Here is a 26909-nt window from a genome sequence, read left to right on the forward strand (position 1 = left end):
CTCTAGTGTAAATCTAGGAATATCTGGTAAAGTCCAGTCGTACTTCTCTACCGCTGGGTTTGCTTCTGTATCACATGTGAAAGTGATGAGAGTATCTTCCTCTGAGACGGTTTGAGAAGAAGACATGATTCGTATACTTGGCTTATATTGAACGTTGAATGGTCCGAGTTGACAAGTTTTGTTGGATTCAAATGTTGGGTGAAAACTTGTACAAGAATATGATGCTAGAGATTCTTCTTTTGTCACTGTCCATAAATGTTGAATAAAAAGGTAGCCATTACTTCCCTGGATTCCGCTTACTGTCGTTGCTATAGGCCGTGTTACATTCCCTACCTTGTACCATTGTAGTGCTGTTTGTGGTACACCAGTTGGGTCTGTTGAACACGTCAATTTAATCTCTTCACTTTCAATAACATTGAAGTCATTCGGTCCATGGAATCCAATGGTGCATTGAAGATCCCCAGTTTCAGGGTAAACGATATTTCGTACGTATGCTATATCTGATTGTATGACAGGAGTCGATCCAAGTCTTATCACAACACAGATATACTGTCCATTATCAAATGCAGCATGAGAAGCATCGGCTTGAATCTGTAGATTGTATGTAGAATACTGTCCTGATATAGACCCATTGACAGAATAACGATCGTCAGTATAATCAGTGACGACATACATTGTCTCTGCTTTACTTATTGCAGTTCCATCCTTGTACCAAACAACCTTCTGATCTGATTGTAGGTTTTGAACGGTGCACCTTAAAGTAAGAGTTACTTGGTTGGTGTTACCATACGTGAATGTATGACCCTGATCTGAAGGTTGTACGTAGAAGGAAAGTTCCTGGCCACCACATAATACAGTCATTAATATGAAGCTCATGAGGTTAGTCAACAGTAGCCACTTGTACATCATGGTTGAGATTAACATATACAACAGCAGCGACAGTGAATATTTTTGTCTTCTGACGGGAAGTACAATTTTAATGTCGCTGATTTTTTTCATTTCCTCAATACGGGTACTTTTCTCTTTTTTCTAGTCTCGTAAATGTAAACGGGAACGAGAATAGTTGCATGAGTGAATATAAACAATAACCCTTCATGTAAAGCCAACGAACTGTAAGTATTTACACGGTAACCTACCAACTTTACAAATTCCAATGTTTGACGGACTGTGTTCTCAGTGACTTGCTAATTATTAGGTTGTCTAAACGTACCAAACTGTCAACTATTATCGACATTACTGTTTTGCATTCAAAATCAAAAGTACACAACTTGGTGAACAATTTTAATATTCAACATAATAAATGGAGTAGTTAGAAGATGCAGACAGGGTTCGAGGTCAACTTTGAGTCTGTCCAACGACCCACTTTCTTTTATTTATGAAATGTTTGTCAATTCGCATATTAATATCAGGTTGTTATTTAAATAAGAATTGTGGAGTTAGACTTTAATTCTGAGAATTGTCTGCATAAATAATGTTATAGTTGCTTTAACAGAATCTGACAACAATATGTTTTTTTTTTGTGTTTTTTTAAACTGTACAATATGCCTAATTACTTATTTGAACTATTTAGGAACTAAGGTAGAAAGGTGGTTGAGTTGGCATCTGTATTCATGAACCCCTTTCTTATAATGTTTTGATAATATTGACGTCGTAAACACAGAAACGATATGAGAATCTGTTTTAATCGTCACCATCTTTAGGTCACAAGATAGTAATCTTTATCAACAAATGTAAAAAGTTCAGGTAGTTATGTTCTCCATATGGTCTCCATATGGTCTCTGTGTTATTGGTTTCTTCTCATCGTTTTAAATTATTTTGATTAAGTTAATTAAGTTGATGTCAGTTTTCGCATCCACTATTTCTTGCGATACTTCGCAGTTTTATTTTATTCTGAAATACGTAAAAAAAGTCCAGGGTTGGCATGAACAACTACGTGGGGTCGGGTAACCGAAACCAACAATTTTTTAGACCTAATGTGCAGTGTTTTTAAATATGTAAGTCTTTTTTTCTGGATAAGTTCCCTTTCTCCCCGTTTAAGAATGTTATCAGAACCAATATAATAGTCAATCTGATTAAAATGCGATGTGGTGAAAGCGGCTAGATGTCCTTATTTACCTCTATTCATCGTGTTGTGACGTTTGTTTTGTTCGGAGTGGGAAGGCGGCGATCACTCCGAACAAAACAAACGTCACAACACGATGAATAAAGGTAAAAAAGGACATCTAGCCGCTTTCACCACATCGCATTTTAATCAGATTGTATAATAGTATAACCTCATTTGAACTTCTCTGTCACACAGTGTAGGTCAAATGTCATATATGTACGGTGCTGTTTATAATGCCTTCTACTGCTAAGACTAGGACGTCGACAAGAACACGTCAGTGTAGATGTATGAAATAGTTGATATATCATTTTGTTGCACACGCCTGTATGTAATGTGATCACATAGTGATGACCATTGATAGTACCCTGTATTTTGTATTGAGTACAATTAAGTAGATATATAATTTTCTACCATCGGAATGTACTGAACTAGAATACAGTTGTGTATATGCGTGGTCGTGTCACTCCCTATTTACTTTGTACAAGTGTGTTCAACATGATTTCTACCAAAGTAAGCGACAGATATGAGCAAATCAAAAACACAAATAACTAATTTTAAAGTTTAATAAGTTTCAGCAAATTTTACACGGACTTTCAATATGTTTATCCAAAATAATGTATGTCAAATGTGTTTACAGTGCTATGTTACTTGCCGTTCGGCTTTATAGTTTGAAGCTCCTTTATTTAAACATCGTTGCCATGATTACTTCTGACCTCTTCATTTCATGTGACCCAATCTATACTCAGACCTGCCGACGAATAATAAAATGACATTTCGTGGCAATAGGTCACTTGCTGCTTTGTTAACAATACCATTAAACACAGCCACTTGTGAAATTTATTCCACTCTATTCAATATAAGACACTTAAAGGGCTGTTTTTACAGACGTCTTCTATTGTCAAATTCTATTCAAGAAATGGGTTAGTACGGTCAGCGTTTGTTTACTGACCTCAGTCTTATTGCTGTCGTTATACCACTGTGACAGTTCTATACGTTCAGGTAAATACATCTAGACCATAAATGCTAACTCAACAAACTACTAGTGACGTCATGGAACTTTCAACTATGGGTTTATACAGTCAGACAAATCGACAAATGTTATTCTCCACTAACAGATATTATTGTGATTTAATGATTAATAAAATGTTTTATCTATATACGGGTATCTTGTGGTATGCGCTAATCAGGATATTAATTTTTTGAAAATGTGTAAATACTTTCTGGAAATACATGTAAAGACTAGGCTAACATATCTTCTATAAATGACACATGGTACATAGCTAATGGTAATTCTATCCTACCACGAAATGTAAATGTCATCGTGACAGATTCCATATTCAAATTAAACCCTGACTTCTGCATACTCTGTACTCTCATCAGTCTCATTGATTACCATGCTTTGTTTCTTATTGGTCAGACTTGGTTTCCTTGGTGATAAGTCGAGTTCGGCGTAGGTCAATTCTTCTACGTTATTTGTTCGTGGATAGTTTACCATGTCAACCTCATCTTCTTCATATGCTTTGTTTGTATCACCTGCGATGTCGTTTAGAGGGGTCCTTGCTTCGAGTTTACGTTTCTTTTTCGACAGGTCAACCTCTGCGTACATAACGCTTGTATCACGAATGTCTTGTTCTTCATCCTCCTGAATAGGTGTCGCCGTTGTGCTGCCTTTGTCTTCAGCGATATTACTGTCGAACTCATTCTGTTGTTGATCTGACCTAAGGCTTTTAGTTTCCTCGGAGTTAATTTTTGTGAAGATTTCGCCACCGGTTTTACGTTTCTTTTTTGAAATTTCTACCTGTGCATACATATCACTTGCATCAACAGGGCCTTGTATGTCATTCTGTTCATGAAGTTCTATTTCTTTTCTGGACCCGGATTGTCCTCCCATAGACACAACATCTCCTGACTTGCGAATGTTTGGTTTCACAGCAATCATTGGCTTTGAGCTGCTAGGTGTCATTTTAGTATTTGGGACACCATTTGATGGACCTGTGTTTCCAGTGTCACTTAAACGTCGCATGTCGGTATCAGCACCATCAGCATTTCTCCTAGATTTACTTTTATCAATTCTCTTCAAAGCAAGTTTAGCATGTATTGTGATTTCAACAGAGTCGTATTCATTGCTGCTAGCAGATTGGTCAACATCATTAATGTTATCATACATGTATGCAGTATTGGATGAACTTGATATCTCTTCTCTGTTATTATCACAACTCTCATAACAGACATTCTCTTTTGAGATGAATTCATCTGATGATTTATTCTGTGTTGATTTTCTTCGTGATTTCATAACACACACTATGACGATGATAATGATGATAAGTACAATAATGAAACCAAATCCGCCAACAGCGCCCCCAATGATGATTTGTATATCCATATTACCTTTTTGATTATCCGCTGCAGAATTAGTCACACCAGTCTCTGTGGTCATTTTATTTACATTTACCATTGTCGTTTGAATCTGGGTGTATATACCGTTAGTGTTCGTGATCTCACGAGTGTCTGAATACATTCCATTGGCTGTAGTCGTCGTCGGACTAAAGGTAGTTATCGTTGCCATGGTTACTGAAGTCGTAGATGGTGGTATACTGACAACAAATGTAACTGAAGCAGTAGACGTTCCAATAGCATTAGTAGCTTTACAAGTGACTGTATATTCACCATTATCTTCCATCAAAAATCCCGTCATTGATAGTGATTTGTTTTCATTCGAAAGTTGAATATTAACACTCTCTAGTGTAAATCTAGGAATATCTGGTAAAGTCCATTCGTACTTCTCCACTGTTGGGTTTGCTTCTGTATGACATGTGAAAGTGATGAGAGTATCTTCCTCTGAGACGGTTTGAGAAGAAGACGTGATTTGTATACTTGGCTTATATTGAACGTTGAATGGTCCAAGTTGACAAGTTTTGTTGGATTGAAATGTTGGGTGATAGCTTGTACAAAGATATGCCGCAAGGTGTTCTCCTTTATTAGGTGTCCATGTATGTTGAATAAATGGCCATGGGAATTGATTGTCTCCCCTTGTCCCGGTTGTTATTTCTAGGTGCTGTGTTACGTCCCCTACCTTGTTCCATTGTATTGCTGTTTTGGGTACACCAGTCGGATCCGTTGCACACGTTAAACGAACCTCATCACCTTCAATAACATTAAAGTCATTTGGTCCATGAAAACCAATGGAACATTGAAGCGCTCCTGTTGCAGGGTTAACGATATTTCGTATGTAAGCTGTAGCTGATTGTATTACAGGAGTCGTCGATCCAAGTCTTGTCACAGCACATACATACTGTCCATTATCAAATTCAGCATGAGAAGCATCTGCTTGAATCCTTAGATTGTATTGAGAATATTGTCCCGTTCTTGACACAATGATAGAATAACGAGTGTCAGTTAAACCAGTGACGGTGTAGATTGCTGTTGCTTTACTTATCGGAATACTATTCTTGTACCAAACCACCTCCTGATCCGTTTGAAGTTTGAACACGGTACATGTCAAAGTAAGAGATAGTATATAGTTACTACCAAACTGAAATCGCAGGCTTTGGTCTTCAGGCTCGATGTAAAAAGAAACGTTTGTGTTCTGGGCACTACACAATAAGCTTACTGTCACGATCGTGAAACCAAGGAAGTTCGTTATCTGCATTGACCCGTACATTATGTTCAATACCATGCAAATATACTTATTACACGTATCGATTACCTTATCTGCCACTGAATTAATGCCCGACGTAATATAGATATTGATGTCCCTGAATTTTCGTGTCCTCAATACGGGTACTTGTGGTGATTTTAAAGGACTCGTGAGTCGTGTAAACGCGAACGAGATTTAGTAACACAAAGGAGTATTTCCAATGTTATATAAGTGAATGTTCTTTCAACGCCCAGACAATAGGGAAACCCTGTGTGTGACGTGTTGGACTGTATTCAAATGTGTAACTATTACACTGTGTCAATGACACAGCCCATGGCTGCATTACTGAGATCATCCACGCACAGCCAATGTGTACACCTAACACACCAAGTCCATGATGTAGTCGTGCAGCTAATATCGTTTACGTAAGTGGTGTCTAAAATCTCAGAAAATGTACTAACAAATATTGGTACGAGAGAGTGTGGGCCTACGTATTCGCTATGTGTTTGAGTTGGAGTGGAGCTGGTGATTTTTTATCTTCTTTTATCGGTCTTAAAATATTCAATAACGAAGCGAAAGTATGACATTTTCTGGTAAACTGATCCAAAACTCTACGAAACTTTCAGTTAAACAAACAATACATTTGCGTACATCGAATCACAGACGTAACTTTCCAACGTCTATGGTACAATCTACATCTATTTCAAATCCAATTCTGACGTAGGAATACGGCTTGATTGCTTTAATTTCCTCTAGATCCTTCATATATTGTCTGTTTTCATTTTTTTGGTCCAGGAGTGAGCCCCGCTTTTCTAAAACTTGTTTCTCTCTTTGGGAAAGAGGCACTCAAATAAATCGAAGGCTAACTACAATTAAAAAAGGAAGTATGAGTAAATGCAGTTTGTAAAAGCAATAGGGCTATTCCCACATCAGATCTTAATCGGACTGTTTTAAACTGGGCTCTCCTGTTTCAGAAGTATTCACACACAGACAAGGTGTCTGTGGTATAAATAAGATTAAACGGTAACAGCTTGATCAACGAGACTAGGCCATAAATAGTTTGTTCATTCCAGTAAGTCAGCTCTGGTTCGTCTGCCTTCTAAGGTTGTCATATTAAATGTCCGTGATCTGTCTTCATAATCTCAGACAGTATTGTACAATGTCCCGACTGGTACGCCATAAAGGAGCGATCAGTTTTTACGACCAGGGTGGGACTGGTGACTTTTTGTTCGTGTTGTACTTAAAAATAGTGACCCCCCCCCTACAATTCATCCACAAAACAATCCAACCACCTCTGACAAATAAAAAAACACAATGACACCCTCCCCCCATCTGTTGACAAGAAACATTCTTTTTGTTCTTGCAAAAGACACTATTCTCAAAGCATAAAACCGCGCACTGCAGTAATCACAGGGAGCTCAGGCTCAGTTAGTTTTGTTTACAAATATAAATACAAACAAACAAGTACAAACAAATAAACAAGTAAACAAACAAACAAAACATAAACAAATAAACCGATAAATGAGTAGATAAATGCATGAATAAACAACAAACAAACAAACAAACACTATCCCAACAATAGTCACCTGGAGGGGTCTCTCCATAAGACAACTGCAGCTTTTCATACATGTACACGCATTGACAAGTTTGCACTCCTGTTGCCAGATTTCACAGATATTGAGCAAATTTACATTTTAACTTGAGGATGAAGTTTAAGGTCAGAGGTCTGTCAGAAAAGTAAGTTTATCTCTAACAATATGTGAGTATACATTTGAACGATGTCTCTAGGTATATAATTTCCAAATTCATTGAAGAATTTGCAAATTGATCTTCTTGATAAATGTCATGGTCAAAGCTTAGTGCCCAGCTTTAAAGCTTATCTTTAACACGGGACCAGGTTCACACATGAATGGGTCTCTACATATAAAACTTCATTAGTTACTGTGACCTTCTATTTGACCTTGAAGACGGATGTCAAGGTCAAAGGTAAAGTATAAAAAGAAAGCTCACCTGTGATAATATCAGTATGAACGCTTGAATGACGTCTCTGTGGATTCGAGTCAGGCTAAAGACAAATGTTGTCAATTTAACCTTGAAAATGTTGGTCAAGGTCAAGCCCTCATTAGAATTAGAAAGTTTGTTATTGATAATGTTGGAATAGACACTTGAATGCTGTTTATATTCAACTTTTGGAGGTATGAGGCAATATGTGTTTTTAGGACAAGTGTGGATCTATAGCAGCAGAATAGCCCTTTATATTAGCTCTCTGGGAGCATCAATCCACTGCAGCCTTTATAAGCACACAGGATTAAAGCCTTGCCAATAAGCATTGCCCAGTAACAGGAGGCGGGTGCAGTTTTAGCGCAGAGGGAAACTGGAGTACCTGGGGAAAACCTGTGTTGTTCGGTAGAGTCAAACTGAATGACACTCTTCTCACGTACATCATGGTAAAATTTAATCAAACCCTGAATAGGTTCGAACAACAGCCGCAGTAGTGAGAGGCAAGTGGTTTAACCATAGACAGTGGAGGTCTCCCCTCCACTGTCTATGGTTTAACCACTCGACCACCAACAATCCATTTGTAAAAACAGTTGAATGCTAACGCAGGTAAAATTGTCACATAGACTTTACTGGAATGAATATACTATAATGAATCCAACATTCAAAACATAAGAACAGCAGAGCGCTGTCTTTTCAAAAGCTTTCATAATAGTTGTCAATAACACCCATACATGTACTTCCATACATGTGTAAGTCATATATGGTATACCGCTATCCTCTACCTGCACACCCTTAAAAACATAGTTGCTAACAGCTACTTGTACTGATGTTCAGTTGTCACTTGTGAAATATCTTTTTCAGTAGTCAGTGCCCTCCATTAATGTCTGAAAACTTTCTCACTTTAACAGAAGATATGTCCTCTCCACTATCATCACATGACCGTTTTGGTGGGGAATTAATCTGTAACAACTTGCCAACTTGACATGATAGTTTGCTTCTTGTTGGAGAGAGTACATTTGACATGTGATCTCTTGGTGATCTCTCACCTTTATCAGACCCTGAAGGTGAGGTGGCAGTTGAAAGATCACCCTCTGATGTTGTGTCTTCTATGCTTTCATTATCATCTGTGTTTCTGAACTTTGCTTCATTAAGGAATAGTTCTGAGGCAAGCTTAAAATCAGAGTTTGCAGCTACCCTTGTCTCTAGACTATTGAATAGTTTCTTAGAAGCTGTACTTGTTTGATTTTGGAATTCTTTGAACCCTCCTTGTGGGAAGCCATCTGGTAAATGTACTTGACTAGTGGTGTCTTGTATTACTGTTGTTCCAGTCATTGGCATGACCAATTCATCCATATCATCTTCGGCTATCTTGCCATCAATCTTATCTTCAGGAAAATCTGAGATTTCATTTTCAAATGCCAAAACTTTGTCACCAAAACTATCACTCCACTCATCCCAATCTTGACTGGAATTCAAGTTCATGGCATCATTTGGCAGCTTGCCAGCATCATTTGGCAGTTTGCTAGATTCATTTGGCAGTTTGCCAGAGTCATTTGAGTTTGGCAGCTTGCAAATATCATAAGCTGATTTCCATTTTGGGTCTTCACCTTTGAACCCATTGGTACCCTCAACTCTAACCTCTGACATTGATTTGCCATTTCCTTGGTACAGCTTAGAACTATTGCAATCAGCACCTTGGACACTTCTGTCAAGCCAAGTCTTGGCTTTTGAGCTATTCTGAGTTGAGAACAACGGTTTTCTGAATCGCTGTGACTGATTTCCTCCATTCTGAGAAGACACATGGCTACTCATCTCCACCATACTTGCATCATCATCATCATCATCATCATCCTTCATCTTTCTCAGTTTATCAGCTAACAGCTCGTGGAGTCTTGTGTTCCTCTTGTGTGGTATCTTATCAATGGCTTGTTGTAGATTTCTCATAGAGCTAATGATGTACACATGATATTTACCTCTAGTGACAGCAGTGTAGACATGCTGCCAGTTCTGACGATATGATCCTCCTACTACATAGATGACTGTGTCTGATTCAGAACCCTGAAATAAAACCAGGTATATGTTATCAATCAATGAAAGGTTAGTAAACTAAAATTAATCATGTCTAACTTGAATAAAACTACACTATACCAGTGGAAAGACAACAGGGTAAGTAAAAAGCATGTCAAGGAATGGGGTGGTGCTGGTGTTGTGAGAAGGTTCAATATGGCTATTTCTGTTTTAAGGGATTTTAGTAATGGTAGTCGCAGGTATTGAACAACAGATGTAATTTTTAAAGATACTGGATAACACTGTGTTTTATACAATAATATGAAGTGTATATAGCAATCATGCAAATAAGTCTTATCATGGGTACATGTAGAAGATGTGTTAGTAAATGGTGAGCTCTACTTGTAACAAAGCTACTCTCTTTGATCAGGGAATTAAAGTATTAGGTGCAGCATCTTTTCTGTATTATAGCATCATTTGGCTATTAAACCAATCTCATTAAGATTCGGTTCATTTTATCAATCAAATTTCTTACAAAAGAGCAGTCCAACATCTGACATGCTCTAAATATCAAGCGTACTAGTCATGAAAGGTAGCCATTTTTTTGGATCAGATTACGATCAAATGAAATTGAACATGAACTTACAAGCTGTAGATGTTTGCATCATAAGTAATGGAATTATGTTCTATTTTAGAACAATATATATTAATGCCAAAATATTTTACTTTGTGTATCAGGATTGGACAGTAATTTCCCCCGTTATGAGTGTGGATAACATCCTGATATGACAGTGCTGATACATATTTTGGTGCTTTAGTATTGTTTTCATAATTACAATGTTAATTTTTATATATTTATATGGTGGGAATATCATATGGATTGTAATCAAACAGGGTGCTAAAATATAAGAAAATCAAAATTGCAATTTTTGAGGAGGTATCAGTTTTTTCTCTCATATTGCCTGCTTCACCTTTCTGGCAAGTTTCTCAGATTATTGTGTATTTTAATTTGACATCAAAAACTGGTGGTAAGACTCATCTCTGTGTAGTGAAGGCAGTTGGGTTCTCTGCTATGTTAGTTGTCAATTGTTTGTATCGTACCTGGTAAGAATGAATGGTTCTAACCCAGGAGTGTATCTAACCTGGTAAGTATGAATGGTTATAACCCGGGAATGTATCTTACCCGTGGTAAGTATGAATGGTTCCAACCAAGAAATGTATCTTACCTTGTAAGTCTGAATGGTTCCAACCCAGGAATGTATCTCACCTGGTAAGTATGAATGGTTCTAGCCCAGGAATGTATCTTACCTGGTAAGTATGAATGGTTCTAACCCAGGAATGTATCTTACCTGGTAAGTATGAATGGTTCTAACCCAGGAATGTATCTTACCTGGTAAGTATGAATGGTTCCAACCAAGAAATGTATCTTACCTTGTAAGTCTGAATGGTTCCAACCCAGGAATGTATCTTACCTGGTAAGTATGAATGGCTATAACCCAGGAATATATCTTACCTGGTAAGTATGAATGGTTCTAACCCAGGAATGTACCTTACCTGGTAAGTATGAATGGTTCTAACCCAGGAATGTATCTTACCTGGTAAGTATGAATGGTTCTAGCCCAGGAATGTATCTTACCTGGTAAGTATGAATGGTTCTAGCCCAGGAATGTATCTTACCTGGTAAGAATGAATGGTTCTAACCCAGGAATACATCTTACCTGGTAAGTATGAATGGTTCTAAGCCAGGAATGTATCGTACCTGGTAAGTATGAATGATTCTAACCCAGGAATGTATCTTACCTGTTAAGAATGAATGGTTCTAGCCCAGGAATGTACCTTACCTGGTAAGAATGAATGATTCTAACCCAGGAATGTATCTTACATGTACCTGGTAAGTACGAATGGTTCTAAGCCAGGAATGTATCTTACCTGGTAAGTATGAATGGTTCTAGCCCAGGAATGTCTTGCCTTACATTTCTTTCTAACCTCTCTGAAATCAACACGTAGTGTTCTATCTTCATCTTGTAAGGTGACTTCTATTGTCTTTCTGTTCTTTTCATCAATCTTCTCAATGTACTGTTGATGAATAGAAGGAACATTTCATAGCATGTGAACTGAGTTGTATCATCACCTGTGCATGGTAGGCCATAAACTAGACTGTAAGATGAGTTGACAATGTGTTCTTTCAGCGCTATCAGATTTTGTGCACGCTACAGTCTAACTAAAAACTTACACTTAAAACACATTTAGAGTGTTATATTTCACTAATCAAGTTGTAATCATGTAGTAATGGGATAAATGTGGACATTCCATTCAACATACAATCAATATTTCATCTGAGAGAGAGAGAGAGAGAGAGAGAGAGAGAGAGAGAGAGAGAGAGAGAGAGAGAGAGAGAGAGAGAGAGAGAGAGAGAGAGAGAGAGAGGGGGGGGAGGGGAGGGATGGAGGGAGGGAGGGAGGGAGGGAGGGAGAGAGAGAGAGAGAGAGAGAGAGAGAGAGAGAGAGAGAGGGGGGGGAGGGAGAGGGGAGGGAGGGAGAGTTTTTAAACTAGGATAAATAATTATACATTCAACAATTTTGTCTGTTTTAATCTGAATTTATTTTTAGTACATTTTGAATGATTTTATCTGTATTTTGTAGCTATCGACAGTCTGCTTTTGTTTTGAAAAAAAAAATACAAAAAATACTTTGTTTACTCTATCTAATTCTACAGCTTACATGTAAGTTAGGCCACTCCCACTGTGACATTTTAATGTTTGGTATCATTATGTACAAAATGTACAACATGGGATGATATACTGTAACAGAATCTCATAATGAATGAGTTCCAGTGTGGTGTATTGTGGATTTATACAAAGTGTTTGAGATGTTTTGGGCAGTTGCACTTTCAGGAGCAAAGTGTAGAAAACACTCCAAGCACCACAATTACATTGGCTGTGCTCATTTGGGGCTAATAATAGTAGCTAATGGCCAATGTTTTAATTACAGGCTTCTTTACAGCCCCATCCCAAATGTACCCTATGTACTCTGGCTTGCGAGAATACTACTTGCTTGATCAATGTAAACTTGTTTTTGTTTGACAGACTGGATCTGGTCAACCATTTTGTATATCGTACTTGATAAACTTACCTCCATGATAAAGAATATTTCTCCATTACACAGCCTAACAGTTTTCTTTGTGGCAAGATTACAGACATTAGCATTTTGTGTCATGCATATTTTATCACCTTTCCTGAAATCCAGCTTGTTTTTATGATTTCTAGTGGGATGACTTGAGTAGTGTTTACAACATAATTCATTAATTCTCTCACAGTCTATTCTGTAGAATGAGAAATCAAAGTAAAGGGAATTAGAAGGAGTGAGAAAATAATACTCAATATTGTAATTTACTAATCGCTGTTACAGATAGCACTATATACACCAGCTGTACATGAACATAGACAGTGTATTCTATTTGATGCAATGTACATGTATCCTTTGCAAAGTGCTAAAAGGCTACATACCATAGCTGCTCCGACTTGTGATAATACTACTTCTTGATCACTGTATACTTGTTTTTGTTTGGCAGACTGGATCAATCACTTTGTATATACTACTTGATCAACTTACCTCCATGATAAAAGAATATTTCTAAAGCACATACATGTATGGTATATAAAGAAACATTAATCATGTAACTTGTGACTCTCCCACTTATAATGTGTTTGATAAGGCAGGTAAGTATGTATATCACAATATATTCTACTACAGTCTACTGTTACAGCTTCCCAAAATTGAGGTACAATTAAGGTATGAAATTTGCAAACCATTTGAACCTGTTTGCCCCCCTCCCCACCCCTCCCCATTACCCCCACCCCTCCATATTACCAGGGTTTCCAAATCTTAGCAAAAATAGTACAGAAATTGGACAGTGGTGACATTAGATGACAGTCTATCAACTTACTGCAGTTATTCCTATCATGATGGTTGGCAGTGTTTAATGTGAAGAATTTCGACACCATGGTAACGAAAGGAGAAATCTGGTCAAATTTACAAAGATATCCATACATTGTACCATAATTCTACTGGAGAACTCTGACAATACCTGGGGTACTCAGGTAGATTTTTTCTACATACCTCAGGTGGATTTTTGCTAGTACTTACTTATTTTACAACTATACTTGCTAATATAATTGTGTAAAATTTAGATATTTACCTTCTGAATGCCACAAACTGTGATTTCCTGTGATCCTGGATTCTTGGTTCTTTGCTACTGAGTAAATTTCTTATAGCACCATCAATTTCTATGACAAAACATACACCATTGAAATATTTTTAAACGGCATTATACCACTGTGAGTGATTCCAGCACAAAAGAAATAAATAAAAAAAAGGAAAAAACAAGTTTTAGTCTACTGAACTAGAAGCTCTGAAGAACTATGACCTTATGTAGGTTCCAATATTGTGGAAAACAGCGACAGGCAAAGTAGAACTTGTTACAAACAGGGAAAGTAAACGAATGAATTAGCATAACTCTTGGCACAGTATGTCGGACATAGTACAGAGACATGTATTCCATTCAGTGTGCCCTCTTGGCCAATTTGACATGCCACTGATGCACACAATTTCAAGTGACGCACCAAAATTTGGTGTTCTCCTATCTCTTACTATGTGGTGACTCACAAGAAATGCCAGTTTTTTCTCATTTTGACTCACAACAACAAAATGTGGCTATCGTAGTGGACACATTGATTCCATTCGATTATTTGATAAAAAACATTTTAAGGCCTCTTTATGTACTGCAAGTACATGTAGCTGACATTCACAAACAAATGTCAAGTTCTCCCTGCATTTCATGTACACGGTCATGAGGCCATAAAACTTTTTTATCAAACGATGAAATGTAATTAATGAATGTGTTCTTCCAACACATGCTGTGCCAAGTGTTATTAAATCTAATTCATCTCTTTACTTTCCCTGGTTGTAACAAGTTGTGCTTGTCAATGCTTCCGTGTCACTGGTTATACTTACCAAATGATTCTTGTTGTTGTAGAGTTGTTGACAAGAAAGATGTCTCATTCAGTGTTTCATTTCTGATGTCATTGATACAAATATTATGGAATCCATGATTTGAGTCAAAACGAGGCTGAAGCTGTTTAGAAATCCTGGTTGCATTCTGAATAATTAGCTCAGACTCTGTTCTGTGATTGGTCAGTAGAGATATACTCCAGCCAATGGCATCGTAGGATCTGTAGAGATCTGTCAAGAAGTTCCCTGGTTGAATAGATGGCAGTTGGTTGATGTCGCCTAGAAAGACTACCTTACACAACTCGGAGTGTTTCATTAGTATATCCAGTACAGTACAGAATACTTGTACAGACACCATACTCGATTCATCTACAATCAAGGCCTTTACTATGCTGTATTTCCAGTTTACAGGTTTACCATGGTCATCTTTCTCGGAGTTGTAGAAGCTATACATAACTTGATGCAGGGTAAATGCTGGCAGTCTGGCACGTCTCCCGAGCAACGATGCAGCTTTCCCCATCGGGGCTGTCAGGAGAATATGAGGATCTTCCAAGATTTTGGGTTCAGAGCTGTCTGCATCCTGGTAGTCAGCATCCGGTTCCTTCTTAGTATCCGTTTGATTTGGTTCAGAGTATCTGTCATCAGCACTGTCCCATGGTACATTAAATAACTCATCATCATCACGACCACCTGACATCTCAGCAATCCCAGCATCTTCTTCATCTTCCTTCCCAGCCTTTACTCTATCTGACAAAGTCTTTAAAATTTCTATGGCTGCAGCTTCAAATACTCTACTGACAACATGTGTTTTGCCACAGCCTCCCTTACCAGACATGACAGTGATCGGATTTTCACACATCATTCTGCAGGCTTGTTGTTGCTCCCCGTCAGTCTGGAAATCCTTGTGCCCCGCCCAATCAAAATCAATGCTCCAAGACTCACGTTGTTGCAGTTCTGCCAAGCTATCCGCGATCATCTGCTCGTACTTCCAGTACCTCCTTAAGTACATTCTATTCCCATCTTTCAGAATCACATAATGCTTTTCCAGGAATTTGTATGCTTTGTTCCAGTCTTTGACAATATACCCTTGGAAGGAACGACTCCTTTTCATATAGTTCTCATACAGGTAGGTATGACCATAACTCCTACAGTCATTTTTCATGACATGGTATATGCATAGAGCGTCTCTAATATGATCTGGCATTTCAGCAAGTAAGTTACATTGTTTGAATGACTCTAACCAAGCCTCACAACCAATAATTTTTAACTGCCATCTCAGGATCTATAATGACAAAATAACAATGTCAAAGTTTTTAATGTAAAATCCTGAGTGAAAAGTCTGCGTTTCATCAATGATGGTTAGAACAGACTCCTACAGGTAAATGTGTACAGTTCATTAACAAACTTGCAGCAGTGATTTCGTTAATGGGTGGTAAGTAAATTCACTTTTCAATTTGATTAGCTACAGAATCCTTCTATGTGTATTTGGTGCCGCTGTTATTGTTAGTCTGAAATTGAAATGTATCTGTGGTTCTGATTACGCTCAATTTTAGAATAGGTGGGGTAAGTAATGTTTTTTTTATGTGCAAGTATCTAGTTCAGGTAGTTACATTTTCTGTTGTTTTCATATGGTCTCTGTGTTATTGGTTTCTTCCCATCTGATGTACAGCCATTACAGATTGGAAGAACAGTATTATATTGTCTTTTTAAGTTGATGTCAGTTTCTGAATCCACTATTTCTTGTGAAACTTAATAATTTTCATGAATTAATTTATTTTTTCTCGAATATTTAACAAATTGTTTAGGGTCGGCAGTGAAAAACTAGGTGACCGGTGTTTGGGTAACCGGAGCCAAACAAATTTTTTTTTTTGGCCCTACCTTTATAATTATATTAACAACCTTGTGACCCATGAGTGACATGCCAAAGCAACCTTGTTTGTACTGTAATTACATTTAAAAAACATGTGTTTTGTGAAAGTAAATATTGTTATAATGAGATTCGAATATAAAAACTTTCTTACTGGTGAGAATCCAAACACCCATGGTTCATCTGCTATAGCAGTTTCTAGTTTCTCCAATACTTCATCAGACTCTCTGATAAGAATTGCAGCAGCATGTTTTGGCAGTAGTTTTGGTAGATACCACATCAAATTGGGAAATTTCAGAGCTCGTACAGCAAATTTACCTTCAACTGTAAAAGACAAACACACAACGAACAGAAGCAATGAAATACTAAAATTTATATAATCACTACATCAAGTCTACTATTTTGTAAATGTTTAGATTTTACATTAAGTATTACAGTGTCTGGTAGATATTTCAGTGCTTGAAATGACTCTCACTGAAGTCTGAAAAAACATGGAATTCCAAAATTACTGTTTACTTTTTCCAATATTTCCAATTAAATTAAGATATACAAAACAAATAAATATTACACCTTTTAAATTGTTTAAAACATATATTTGTAATTTATAGCTGTTATCAAATATTATGGGTTATTAATATGCAATTACGGCAACATTTCATTTTATAAATGAGAGCTGAGAGTAAAACAATTAAAACCTCATCCATGCACATAATGAGATGTCACTAAACTTTAATAGTCCTGACTTTATTTGATCAACTGATGACATTTCCCGTACAATATTCCATGTACTGTATCTAAACTACCAAAACAACTATTCAATTTGATATGACGAACATTTTCAGGGATGTAATCATCCATTTCATCAGTTTCACGTCTTCCAGAAAAAAAGCCCGGGACTTACAGGAGCTTTCCAGAAGTGACAACATTCCATGATTCAGTATTCTCCCAAGGAGGAATAGCAAGAGTTGTGGATCATTTGCATAAGAATTTACATGTCAATAACAATGTAATTTGCATAATGATTTGTATAATAATTAGCATATAATATGCTTGTCTTCAACATTGAAACCAATCTGATTAAAATCTGATGTGGGGAAAGCGTCTGAATGCTTTATTTACCTCTATTTCCATCGTTTTGTGACGTTTGTTTTCATACCGAGTGATCGCTGCCGTGATCACTCGGCATGAAAATAAACGTGACCAAACGATGGGAATAGAGGTAAATAAAGCATTTCGACGCTTTCACGACATTAGATTTTAATCAGATTGCATTGAAACATGGACGTTGGGATGTCATTTCTCTTTTTGTGAAAGTGTTATGTTCAATGCCATTCAAAGATTACTAAAAGTTAACTAAACAAATGAAAGTGCACTTTTGGAGCACAACAGAAACTTGCCAAGTCTGGATGGCAAGCAGGGTGTTTGTACCATTGCTTTCTCTACAGTGGGGAGAACACTTTGGATTGAACCACTGTGATATTTACAGAAAACAGAGCAACAATAAGCCAGGAATGTATCGTACCTGGTAAGTATGAATGATTCTAACCCAGGAATGTATCTTACCTGTTAAGAATGAATGGTTCTAGCCCAGGAATGTACCTTACCTGGTAAGAATGAATGATTCTAACCCAGGAATGTATCTTACATGTACCTGGTAAGTACGAATGGTTCTAAGCCAGGAATGTATCTTACCTGGTAAGTATGAATGGTTCTAGCCCAGGAATGTCTTGCCTTACATTTCTTTCTAACCTCTCTGAAATCAACACGTAGTGTTCTATCTTCATCTTGTAAGGTGACTTCTATTGTCTTTCTGTTCTTTTCATCAATCTTCTCAATGTACTGTTGATGAATAGAAGGAACATTTCATAGCATGTGAACTGAGTTGTATCATCACCTGTGCATGGTAGGCCATAAACTAGACTGTAAGATGAGTTGACAATGTGTTCTTTCAGCGCTATCAGATTTTGTGCACGCTACAGTCTAACTAAAAACTTACACTTAAAACACATTTAGAGTGTTATATTTCACTAATCAAGTTGTAATCATGTAGTAATGGGATAAATGTGGACATTCCATTCAACATACAATCAATATTTCATCTGAGAGAGAGAGAGAGAGAGAGAGAGAGAGAGAGAGAGAGAGAGAGAGAGAGAGAGAGAGAGAGAGAGAGAGAGAGAGAGAGAGAGAGAGAGAGAGAGAGAGAGAGAGAGAGAGAGAGAGAGAGAGGGGGGGGGAGGGGAGGGATGGAGGGAGGGAGGGAGGGAGGGAGGGAGAGAGAGAGAGAGAGAGAGAGAGAGAGAGAGAGAGAGAGGGGGGGGAGGGAGAGGGGAGGGAGGGAGAGTTTTTAAACTAGGATAAATAATTATACATTCAACAATTTTGTCTGTTTTAATCTGAATTTATTTTTAGTACATTTTGAATGATTTTATCTGTATTTTGTAGCTATCGACAGTCTGCTTTTGTTTTGAAAAAAAAAATACAAAAAATACTTTGTTTACTCTATCTAATTCTACAGCTTACATGTAAGTTAGGCCACTCCCACTGTGACATTTTAATGTTTGGTATCATTATGTACAAAATGTACAACATGGGATGATATACTGTAACAGAATCTCATAATGAATGAGTTCCAGTGTGGTGTATTGTGGATTTATACAAAGTGTTTGAGATGTTTTGGGCAGTTGCACTTTCAGGAGCAAAGTGTAGAAAACACTCCAAGCACCACAATTACATTGGCTGTGCTCATTTGGGGCTAATAATAGTAGCTAATGGCCAATGTTTTAATTACAGGCTTCTTTACAGCCCCATCCCAAATGTACCCTATGTACTCTGGCTTGCGAGAATACTACTTGCTTGATCAATGTAAACTTGTTTTTGTTTGACAGACTGGATCTGGTCAACCATTTTGTATATCGTACTTGATAAACTTACCTCCATGATAAAGAATATTTCTCCATTACACAGCCTAACAGTTTTCTTTGTGGCAAGATTACAGACATTAGCATTTTGTGTCATGCATATTTTATCACCTTTCCTGAAATCCAGCTTGTTTTTATGATTTCTAGTGGGATGACTTGAGTAGTGTTTACAACATAATTCATTAATTCTCTCACAGTCTATTCTCCTATCTCTTTTTCCAAATCTTAGCAAAAATAGTACAGAAATTGGACAGTGGTGACATTAGATGACAGTCTATCAACTTACTGCAGTTATTCCTATCATGATGGTTGGCAGTGTTTAATGTGAAGAATTTCGACACCATGGTAACGAAAGGAGAAATCTGGTCAAATTTACAAAGATATCCATACATTGTACCATAATTCTACTGGAGAACTCTGACAATACCTGGGGTACTCAGGTAGATTTTTTCTACATACCTCAGGTGGATTTTTGCTAGTACTTACTTATTTTACAACTATACTTGCTAATATAATTGTGTAAAATTTAGATATTTACCTTCTGAATGCCACAAACTGTGATTTCCTGTGATCCTGGATTCTTGGTTCTTTGCTACTGAGTAAATTTCTTATAGCACCATCAATTTCTATGACAAAACATACACCATTGAAATATTTTTAAACGGCATTATACCACTGTGAGTGATTCCAGCACAAAAGAAATAAATAAAAAAAAGGAAAAAACAAGTTTTAGTCTACTGAACTAGAAGCTCTGAAGAACTATGACCTTATGTAGGTTCCAATATTGTGGAAAACAGCGACAGGCAAAGTAGAACTTGTTACAAACAGGGAAAGTAAACGAATGAATTAGCATAACTCTTGGCACAGTATGTCGGACATAGTACAGAGACATGTATTCCATTCAGTGTGCCCTCTTGGCCAATTTGACATGCCACTGATGCACACAATTTCAAGTGACGCACCAAAATTTGGTGTTCTCCTATCTCTTACTATGTGGTGACTCACAAGAAATGCCAGTTTTTTCTCATTTTGACTCACAACAACAAAATGTGGCTATCGTAGTGGACACATTGATTCCATTCGATTATTTGATAAAAAACATTTTAAGGCCTCTTTATGTACTGCAAGTACATGTAGCTGACATTCACAAACAAATGTCAAGTTCTCCCTGCATTTCATGTACACGGTCATGAGGCCATAAAACTTTTTTATCAAACGATGAAATGTAATTAATGAATGTGTTCTTCCAACACATGCTGTGCCAAGTGTTATTAAATCTAATTCATCTCTTTACTTTCCCTGGTTGTAACAAGTTGTGCTTGTCAATGCTTCCGTGTCACTGGTTATACTTACCAAATGATTCTTGTTGTTGTAGAGTTGTTGACAAGAAAGATGTCTCATTCAGTGTTTCATTTCTGATGTCATTGATACAAATATTATGGAATCCATGATTTGAGTCAAAACGAGGCTGAAGCTGTTTAGAAATCCTGGTTGCATTCTGAATAATTAGCTCAGACTCTGTTCTGTGATTGGTCAGTAGAGATATACTCCAGCCAATGGCATCGTAGGATCTGTAGAGATCTGTCAAGAAGTTCCCTGGTTGAATAGATGGCAGTTGGTTGATGTCGCCTAGAAAGACTACCTTACACAACTCGGAGTGTTTCATTAGTATATCCAGTACAGTACAGAATACTTGTACAGACACCATACTCGATTCATCTACAATCAAGGCCTTTACTATGCTGTATTTCCAGTTTACAGGTTTACCATGGTCATCTTTCTCGGAGTTGTAGAAGCTATACATAACTTGATGCAGGGTAAATGCTGGCAGTCTGGCACGTCTCCCGAGCAACGATGCAGCTTTCCCCATCGGGGCTGTCAGGAGAATATGAGGATCTTCCAAGATTTTGGGTTCAGAGCTGTCTGCATCCTGGTAGTCAGCATCCGGTTCCTTCTTAGTATCCGTTTGATTTGGTTCAGAGTATCTGTCATCAGCACTGTCCCATGGTACATTAAATAACTCATCATCATCACGACCACCTGACATCTCAGCAATCCCAGCATCTTCTTCATCTTCCTTCCCAGCCTTTACTCTATCTGACAAAGTCTTTAAAATTTCTATGGCTGCAGCTTCAAATACTCTACTGACAACATGTGTTTTGCCACAGCCTCCCTTACCAGACATGACAGTGATCGGATTTTCACACATCATTCTGCAGGCTTGTTGTTGCTCCCCGTCAGTCTGGAAATCCTTGTGCCCCGCCCAATCAAAATCAATGCTCCAAGACTCACGTTGTTGCAGTTCTGCCAAGCTATCCGCGATCATCTGCTCGTACTTCCAGTACCTCCTTAAGTACATTCTATTCCCATCTTTCAGAATCACATAATGCTTTTCCAGGAATTTGTATGCTTTGTTCCAGTCTTTGACAATATACCCTTGGAAGGAACGACTCCTTTTCATATAGTTCTCATACAGGTAGGTATGACCATAACTCCTACAGTCATTTTTCATGACATGGTATATGCATAGAGCGTCTCTAATATGATCTGGCATTTCAGCAAGTAAGTTACATTGTTTGAATGACTCTAACCAAGCCTCACAACCAATAATTTTTAACTGCCATCTCAGGATCTATAATGACAAAATAACAATGTCAAAGTTTTTAATGTAAAATCCTGAGTGAAAAGTCTGCGTTTCATCAATGATGGTTAGAACAGACTCCTACAGGTAAATGTGTACAGTTCATTAACAAACTTGCAGCAGTGATTTCGTTAATGGGTGGTAAGTAAATTCACTTTTCAATTTGATTAGCTACAGAATCCTTCTATGTGTATTTGGTGCCGCTGTTATTGTTAGTCTGAAATTGAAATGTATCTGTGGTTCTGATTACGCTCAATTTTAGAATAGGTGGGGTAAGTAATGTTTTTTTTATGTGCAAGTATCTAGTTCAGGTAGTTACATTTTCTGTTGTTTTCATATGGTCTCTGTGTTATTGGTTTCTTCCCATCTGATGTACAGCCATTACAGATTGGAAGAACAGTATTATATTGTCTTTTTAAGTTGATGTCAGTTTCTGAATCCACTATTTCTTGTGAAACTTAATAATTTTCATGAATTAATTTATTTTTTCTCGAATATTTAACAAATTGTTTAGGGTCGGCAGTGAAAAACTAGGTGACCGGTGTTTGGGTAACCGGAGCCAAACAAATTTTTTTTTTTGGCCCTACCTTTATAATTATATTAACAACCTTGTGACCCATGAGTGACATGCCAAAGCAACCTTGTTTGTACTGTAATTACATTTAAAAAACATGTGTTTTGTGAAAGTAAATATTGTTATAATGAGATTCGAATATAAAAACTTTCTTACTGGTGAGAATCCAAACACCCATGGTTCATCTGCTATAGCAGTTTCTAGTTTCTCCAATACTTCATCAGACTCTCTGATAAGAATTGCAGCAGCATGTTTTGGCAGTAGTTTTGGTAGATACCACATCAAATTGGGAAATTTCAGAGCTCGTACAGCAAATTTACCTTCAACTGTAAAAGACAAACACACAACGAACAGAAGCAATGAAATACTAAAATTTATATAATCACTACATCAAGTCTACTATTTTGTAAATGTTTAGATTTTACATTAAGTATTACAGTGTCTGGTAGATATTTCAGTGCTTGAAATGACTCTCACTGAAGTCTGAAAAAACATGGAATTCCAAAATTACTGTTTACTTTTTCCAATATTTCCAATTAAATTAAGATATACAAAACAAATAAATATTACACCTTTTAAATTGTTTAAAACATATATTTGTAATTTATAGCTGTTATCAAATATTATGGGTTATTAATATGCAATTACGGCAACATTTCATTTTATAAATGAGAGCTGAGAGTAAAACAATTAAAACCTCATCCATGCACATAATGAGATGTCACTAAACTTTAATAGTCCTGACTTTATTTGATCAACTGATGACATTTCCCGTACAATATTCCATGTACTGTATCTAAACTACCAAAACAACTATTCAATTTGATATGACGAACATTTTCAGGGATGTAATCATCCATTTCATCAGTTTCACGTCTTCCAGAAAAAAAGCCCGGGACTTACAGGAGCTTTCCAGAAGTGACAACATTCCATGATTCAGTATTCTCCCAAGGAGGAATAGCAAGAGTTGTGGATCATTTGCATAAGAATTTACATGTCAATAACAATGTAATTTGCATAATGATTTGTATAATAATTAGCATATAATATGCTTGTCTTCAACATTGAAACCAATCTGATTAAAATCTGATGTGGGGAAAGCGTCTGAATGCTTTATTTACCTCTATTTCCATCGTTTTGTGACGTTTGTTTTCATACCGAGTGATCGCTGCCGTGATCACTCGGCATGAAAATAAACGTGACCAAACGATGGGAATAGAGGTAAATAAAGCATTTCGACGCTTTCACGACATTAGATTTTAATCAGATTGCATTGAAACATGGACGTTGGGATGTCATTTCTCTTTTTGTGAAAGTGTTATGTTCAATGCCATTCAAAGATTACTAAAAGTTAACTAAACAAATGAAAGTGCACTTTTGGAGCACAACAGAAACTTGCCAAGTCTGGATGGCAAGCAGGGTGTTTGTACCATTGCTTTCTCTACAGTGGGGAGAACACTTTGGATTGAACCACTGTGATATTTACAGAAAACAGAGCAACAATATTCCTACCTGACTTAAGTACCATATTCTGTATATTTTTAGCCAACGCTGCATATTCTTCCTTCATTTTACCAAATTCTTCTACACTTTCTATCAAGTTATTGAAACTAAGCTTCACACCCATCTGTCGTGTTGTATCAATGAATGTTTGTACATGGGAAGCTTCTACACAACATCCCTTGATGAGAAACAGTGACAGGATATCCTTTGTTGGCTTCTTACAAATCTTGTAAGATGGATATCCAGACATCAACTTCACGGCTTGACCTCCTTTTTCTACTTTCACTTCTGTGTTCCACCATGGACCACTAAGGAGAAATTTACCACGCACTGATACAGGCCTCTTGGTGTCATCTCTGTATATCCGAACTGTTATTGTTAAATGTATAATACCCCGGTAAGCATACATGTTAAACAATTGAAGTATATCACAACAATGGTAACATTCTTTAGGGTTTATTATTAAAATTAAGGAACCTAGTTTAAATACTAGTGTGTTACTATGGCAACAAAATGAAGTCATTGCTGAGCCAACACAACTCAAAAAGAGTGAATGATTGTAATCTCATTTCATAGTTCACATGTATGTTATCTTTGATTTCAATATTTTTCAAGCCCACTGATATGTTATTTTCTCAGCAAGGTCTTACCTGAGGCCAGTGAACTAAAAGTATGAGTAATGAATATTTCCTCATTAAAAGTACTACTACTAGTACTCGCAGACACTGCCATATTAAAATTGAAACTATGAACACTGATAACTATATAGCGACAAGATGAGACACTCATTGGACCCTATTCCCCATCCCTCTGTAACTATACCCTATGCTATATATTGAAATCATTCATAACTTGTGTACACACTGATTGCATATAATGATATTTAAACAAATTAAACTGACATGACCGTTTAGGAAAAAGATCTACACACACACACACACACACATAATGTATTATTAGCAGGTCACTATGACCTTGTATCCTCAAAGGTATTAAAGAAGCTAGTTTACATTTGAATCGACAGCTCATGACTTCATTTCAGGAAGGGCTAGATTGTTATATAATATTATCAATTGTTTGTACACTTACATGTGTCATTGACAATATTTGTTTGTGCATACATTATAAGCAAACTACCTTTTTGTGATGTATTGAGTTACAAACACAGACTCCCTCGGTCTTTCTTGCTTCACATTGATTTTTCAAGTAGGACACCACGATGAAATTGTTTCATAAGAATTAAAAATCCCAATAAATACCACCCAATCTTCATCCATATGGCCACTTTAAAATAATTAATGTCAATCCCTGTTTCTGGCATTAGTGTTGTGTTATCAGTGAAGCCATAGGATTATTTTTTTTGTTCTGGGCCAACTTTCTGTAGAGCTTTGTCATGTAACTGTTTTGACACATTATAAAGTTACATTTACTCCTTTTTCAAAGCTGGCCTTTAACACTTGGCCATCACACGTACGTACCAGTTTTCAAAGGCAGATTTCCAGGCTTAACTAAGGATGCACCCCCCGACACAGAGTTCATTTCACGGCTGTCCAACCACTGCACGTCTTCACCGTCCCCTTCCTCGTCGTCATCGGCATCGTCATCTTCACCAGCATTGTCAGGTTCAGGCATAAATCGTCCTGTTATGATTTCATAGAACTTAGTTTTTCTTTTACCCGCCATTACAATGGGGAAAGCCCTATGACGTCACGCAATCTTAATGAGCGCCCTCAATGACACCACCCAAGACTCTTTCGTTTTTATAAGTTCACTGGCATACTCATTCTCTGTAGCTGCAATAATTGTTGTAATATGCCTACTAACAGCACCCACAAGAAATAAAGCTCGATGTGAAATGTAAAAGTTATCTTTATTAAAACTTTCTTGTTATCAATTGAAATTTACACACATGTTAAATTATGATTAAATTCACAAAAATACATAATTATGAAACCAGATGCAACTTGTGTATTTACATTGATTTGCATATTTACTATTGGAATTCTGAAATACAGAGCCATTATAAATTTTGTGTATATCAAATTCAATATTATTCAACAGGCATGTGTAAAAAAAACACATTGCCACTGGGGGTTTTCTCTATAAAACTGAATTTTCCTGACAATTCTACAAAGTTAAGTGCTATAGAATAAATATAAAGGTGTATAAATAAAAACTGTTTTTAGATTAAGTGTGAAAAAACTATTGGCAAGATAGCATGAAGAAGGTATGGGGGGGGGGGGGGGGGTTATCACTTTTGGTCCGTTTTACTAAAGTGGGCACACTTACTATCGTGGAAACCAAACTTCAGCTTACTAAAAATAGACACAAACTAAAACTATTGTTGTATGATTTGGTAGATAGATTACATACTACTGGGTGATAGTGTTGTCTTTGTTGTGTATGTATACTCAGCCAGTGATCAATATAGTGCAAAGACTGGAAATCCCCAAATATATATACCGTACCACTGCAGCAAGTTCATGTAAGTTATCGAGTAAGCGAGTATAATTTAAAGCAACGTCCATCTATATTGCAATAACAGTATTAGTCTGTGTCTATCTTTGACAGTTACCCGAATGCCATTTTTTCAATGACTATATCATTTGCAGTACAATATATCAGGGATAGAGATATCAACCCTACAG

General features: G+C 37.0%; 2 protein-coding genes across 2 annotated transcripts; both read right to left on the bottom strand.

Annotated features, from left to right (window-relative positions):
* Positions 1 to 8606: 8606 nt before the first annotated feature.
* On the bottom strand, positions 8607 to 17551 carry LOC144433095 (DNA helicase B-like). The gene is made up of 7 exons (XM_078121404.1): positions 17527 to 17551; positions 16780 to 16949; positions 14762 to 16040; positions 13947 to 14034; positions 12881 to 13070; positions 11679 to 11825; positions 8607 to 9800 (listed from the first exon to the last, which is right to left on the bottom strand). Exons 1-7 carry the CDS (start codon positions 17549 to 17551, stop codon positions 8607 to 8609), a joined length of 3093 nt encoding a protein of 1030 aa, XP_077977530.1.
* Positions 17552 to 18266: 715 nt separating this feature from the next.
* On the bottom strand, positions 18267 to 25944 carry LOC144433096 (DNA helicase B-like). The gene is made up of 8 exons (XM_078121405.1): positions 25740 to 25944; positions 24271 to 24630; positions 22915 to 23084; positions 21565 to 22175; positions 20897 to 21462; positions 20082 to 20169; positions 19557 to 19746; positions 18267 to 18464 (listed from the first exon to the last, which is right to left on the bottom strand). Exons 1-8 carry the CDS (start codon positions 25942 to 25944, stop codon positions 18267 to 18269), a joined length of 2388 nt encoding a protein of 795 aa, XP_077977531.1.
* Between the last annotated feature and the right edge of the window lie 965 nt (positions 25945 to 26909).

The sequence above is a fragment of the Glandiceps talaboti genome, chromosome 3 (genome assembly GCF_964340395.1).
Source record: "Glandiceps talaboti chromosome 3, keGlaTala1.1, whole genome shotgun sequence".
Lineage (NCBI taxonomy): Eukaryota > Metazoa > Hemichordata > Enteropneusta > Spengelidae > Glandiceps > Glandiceps talaboti.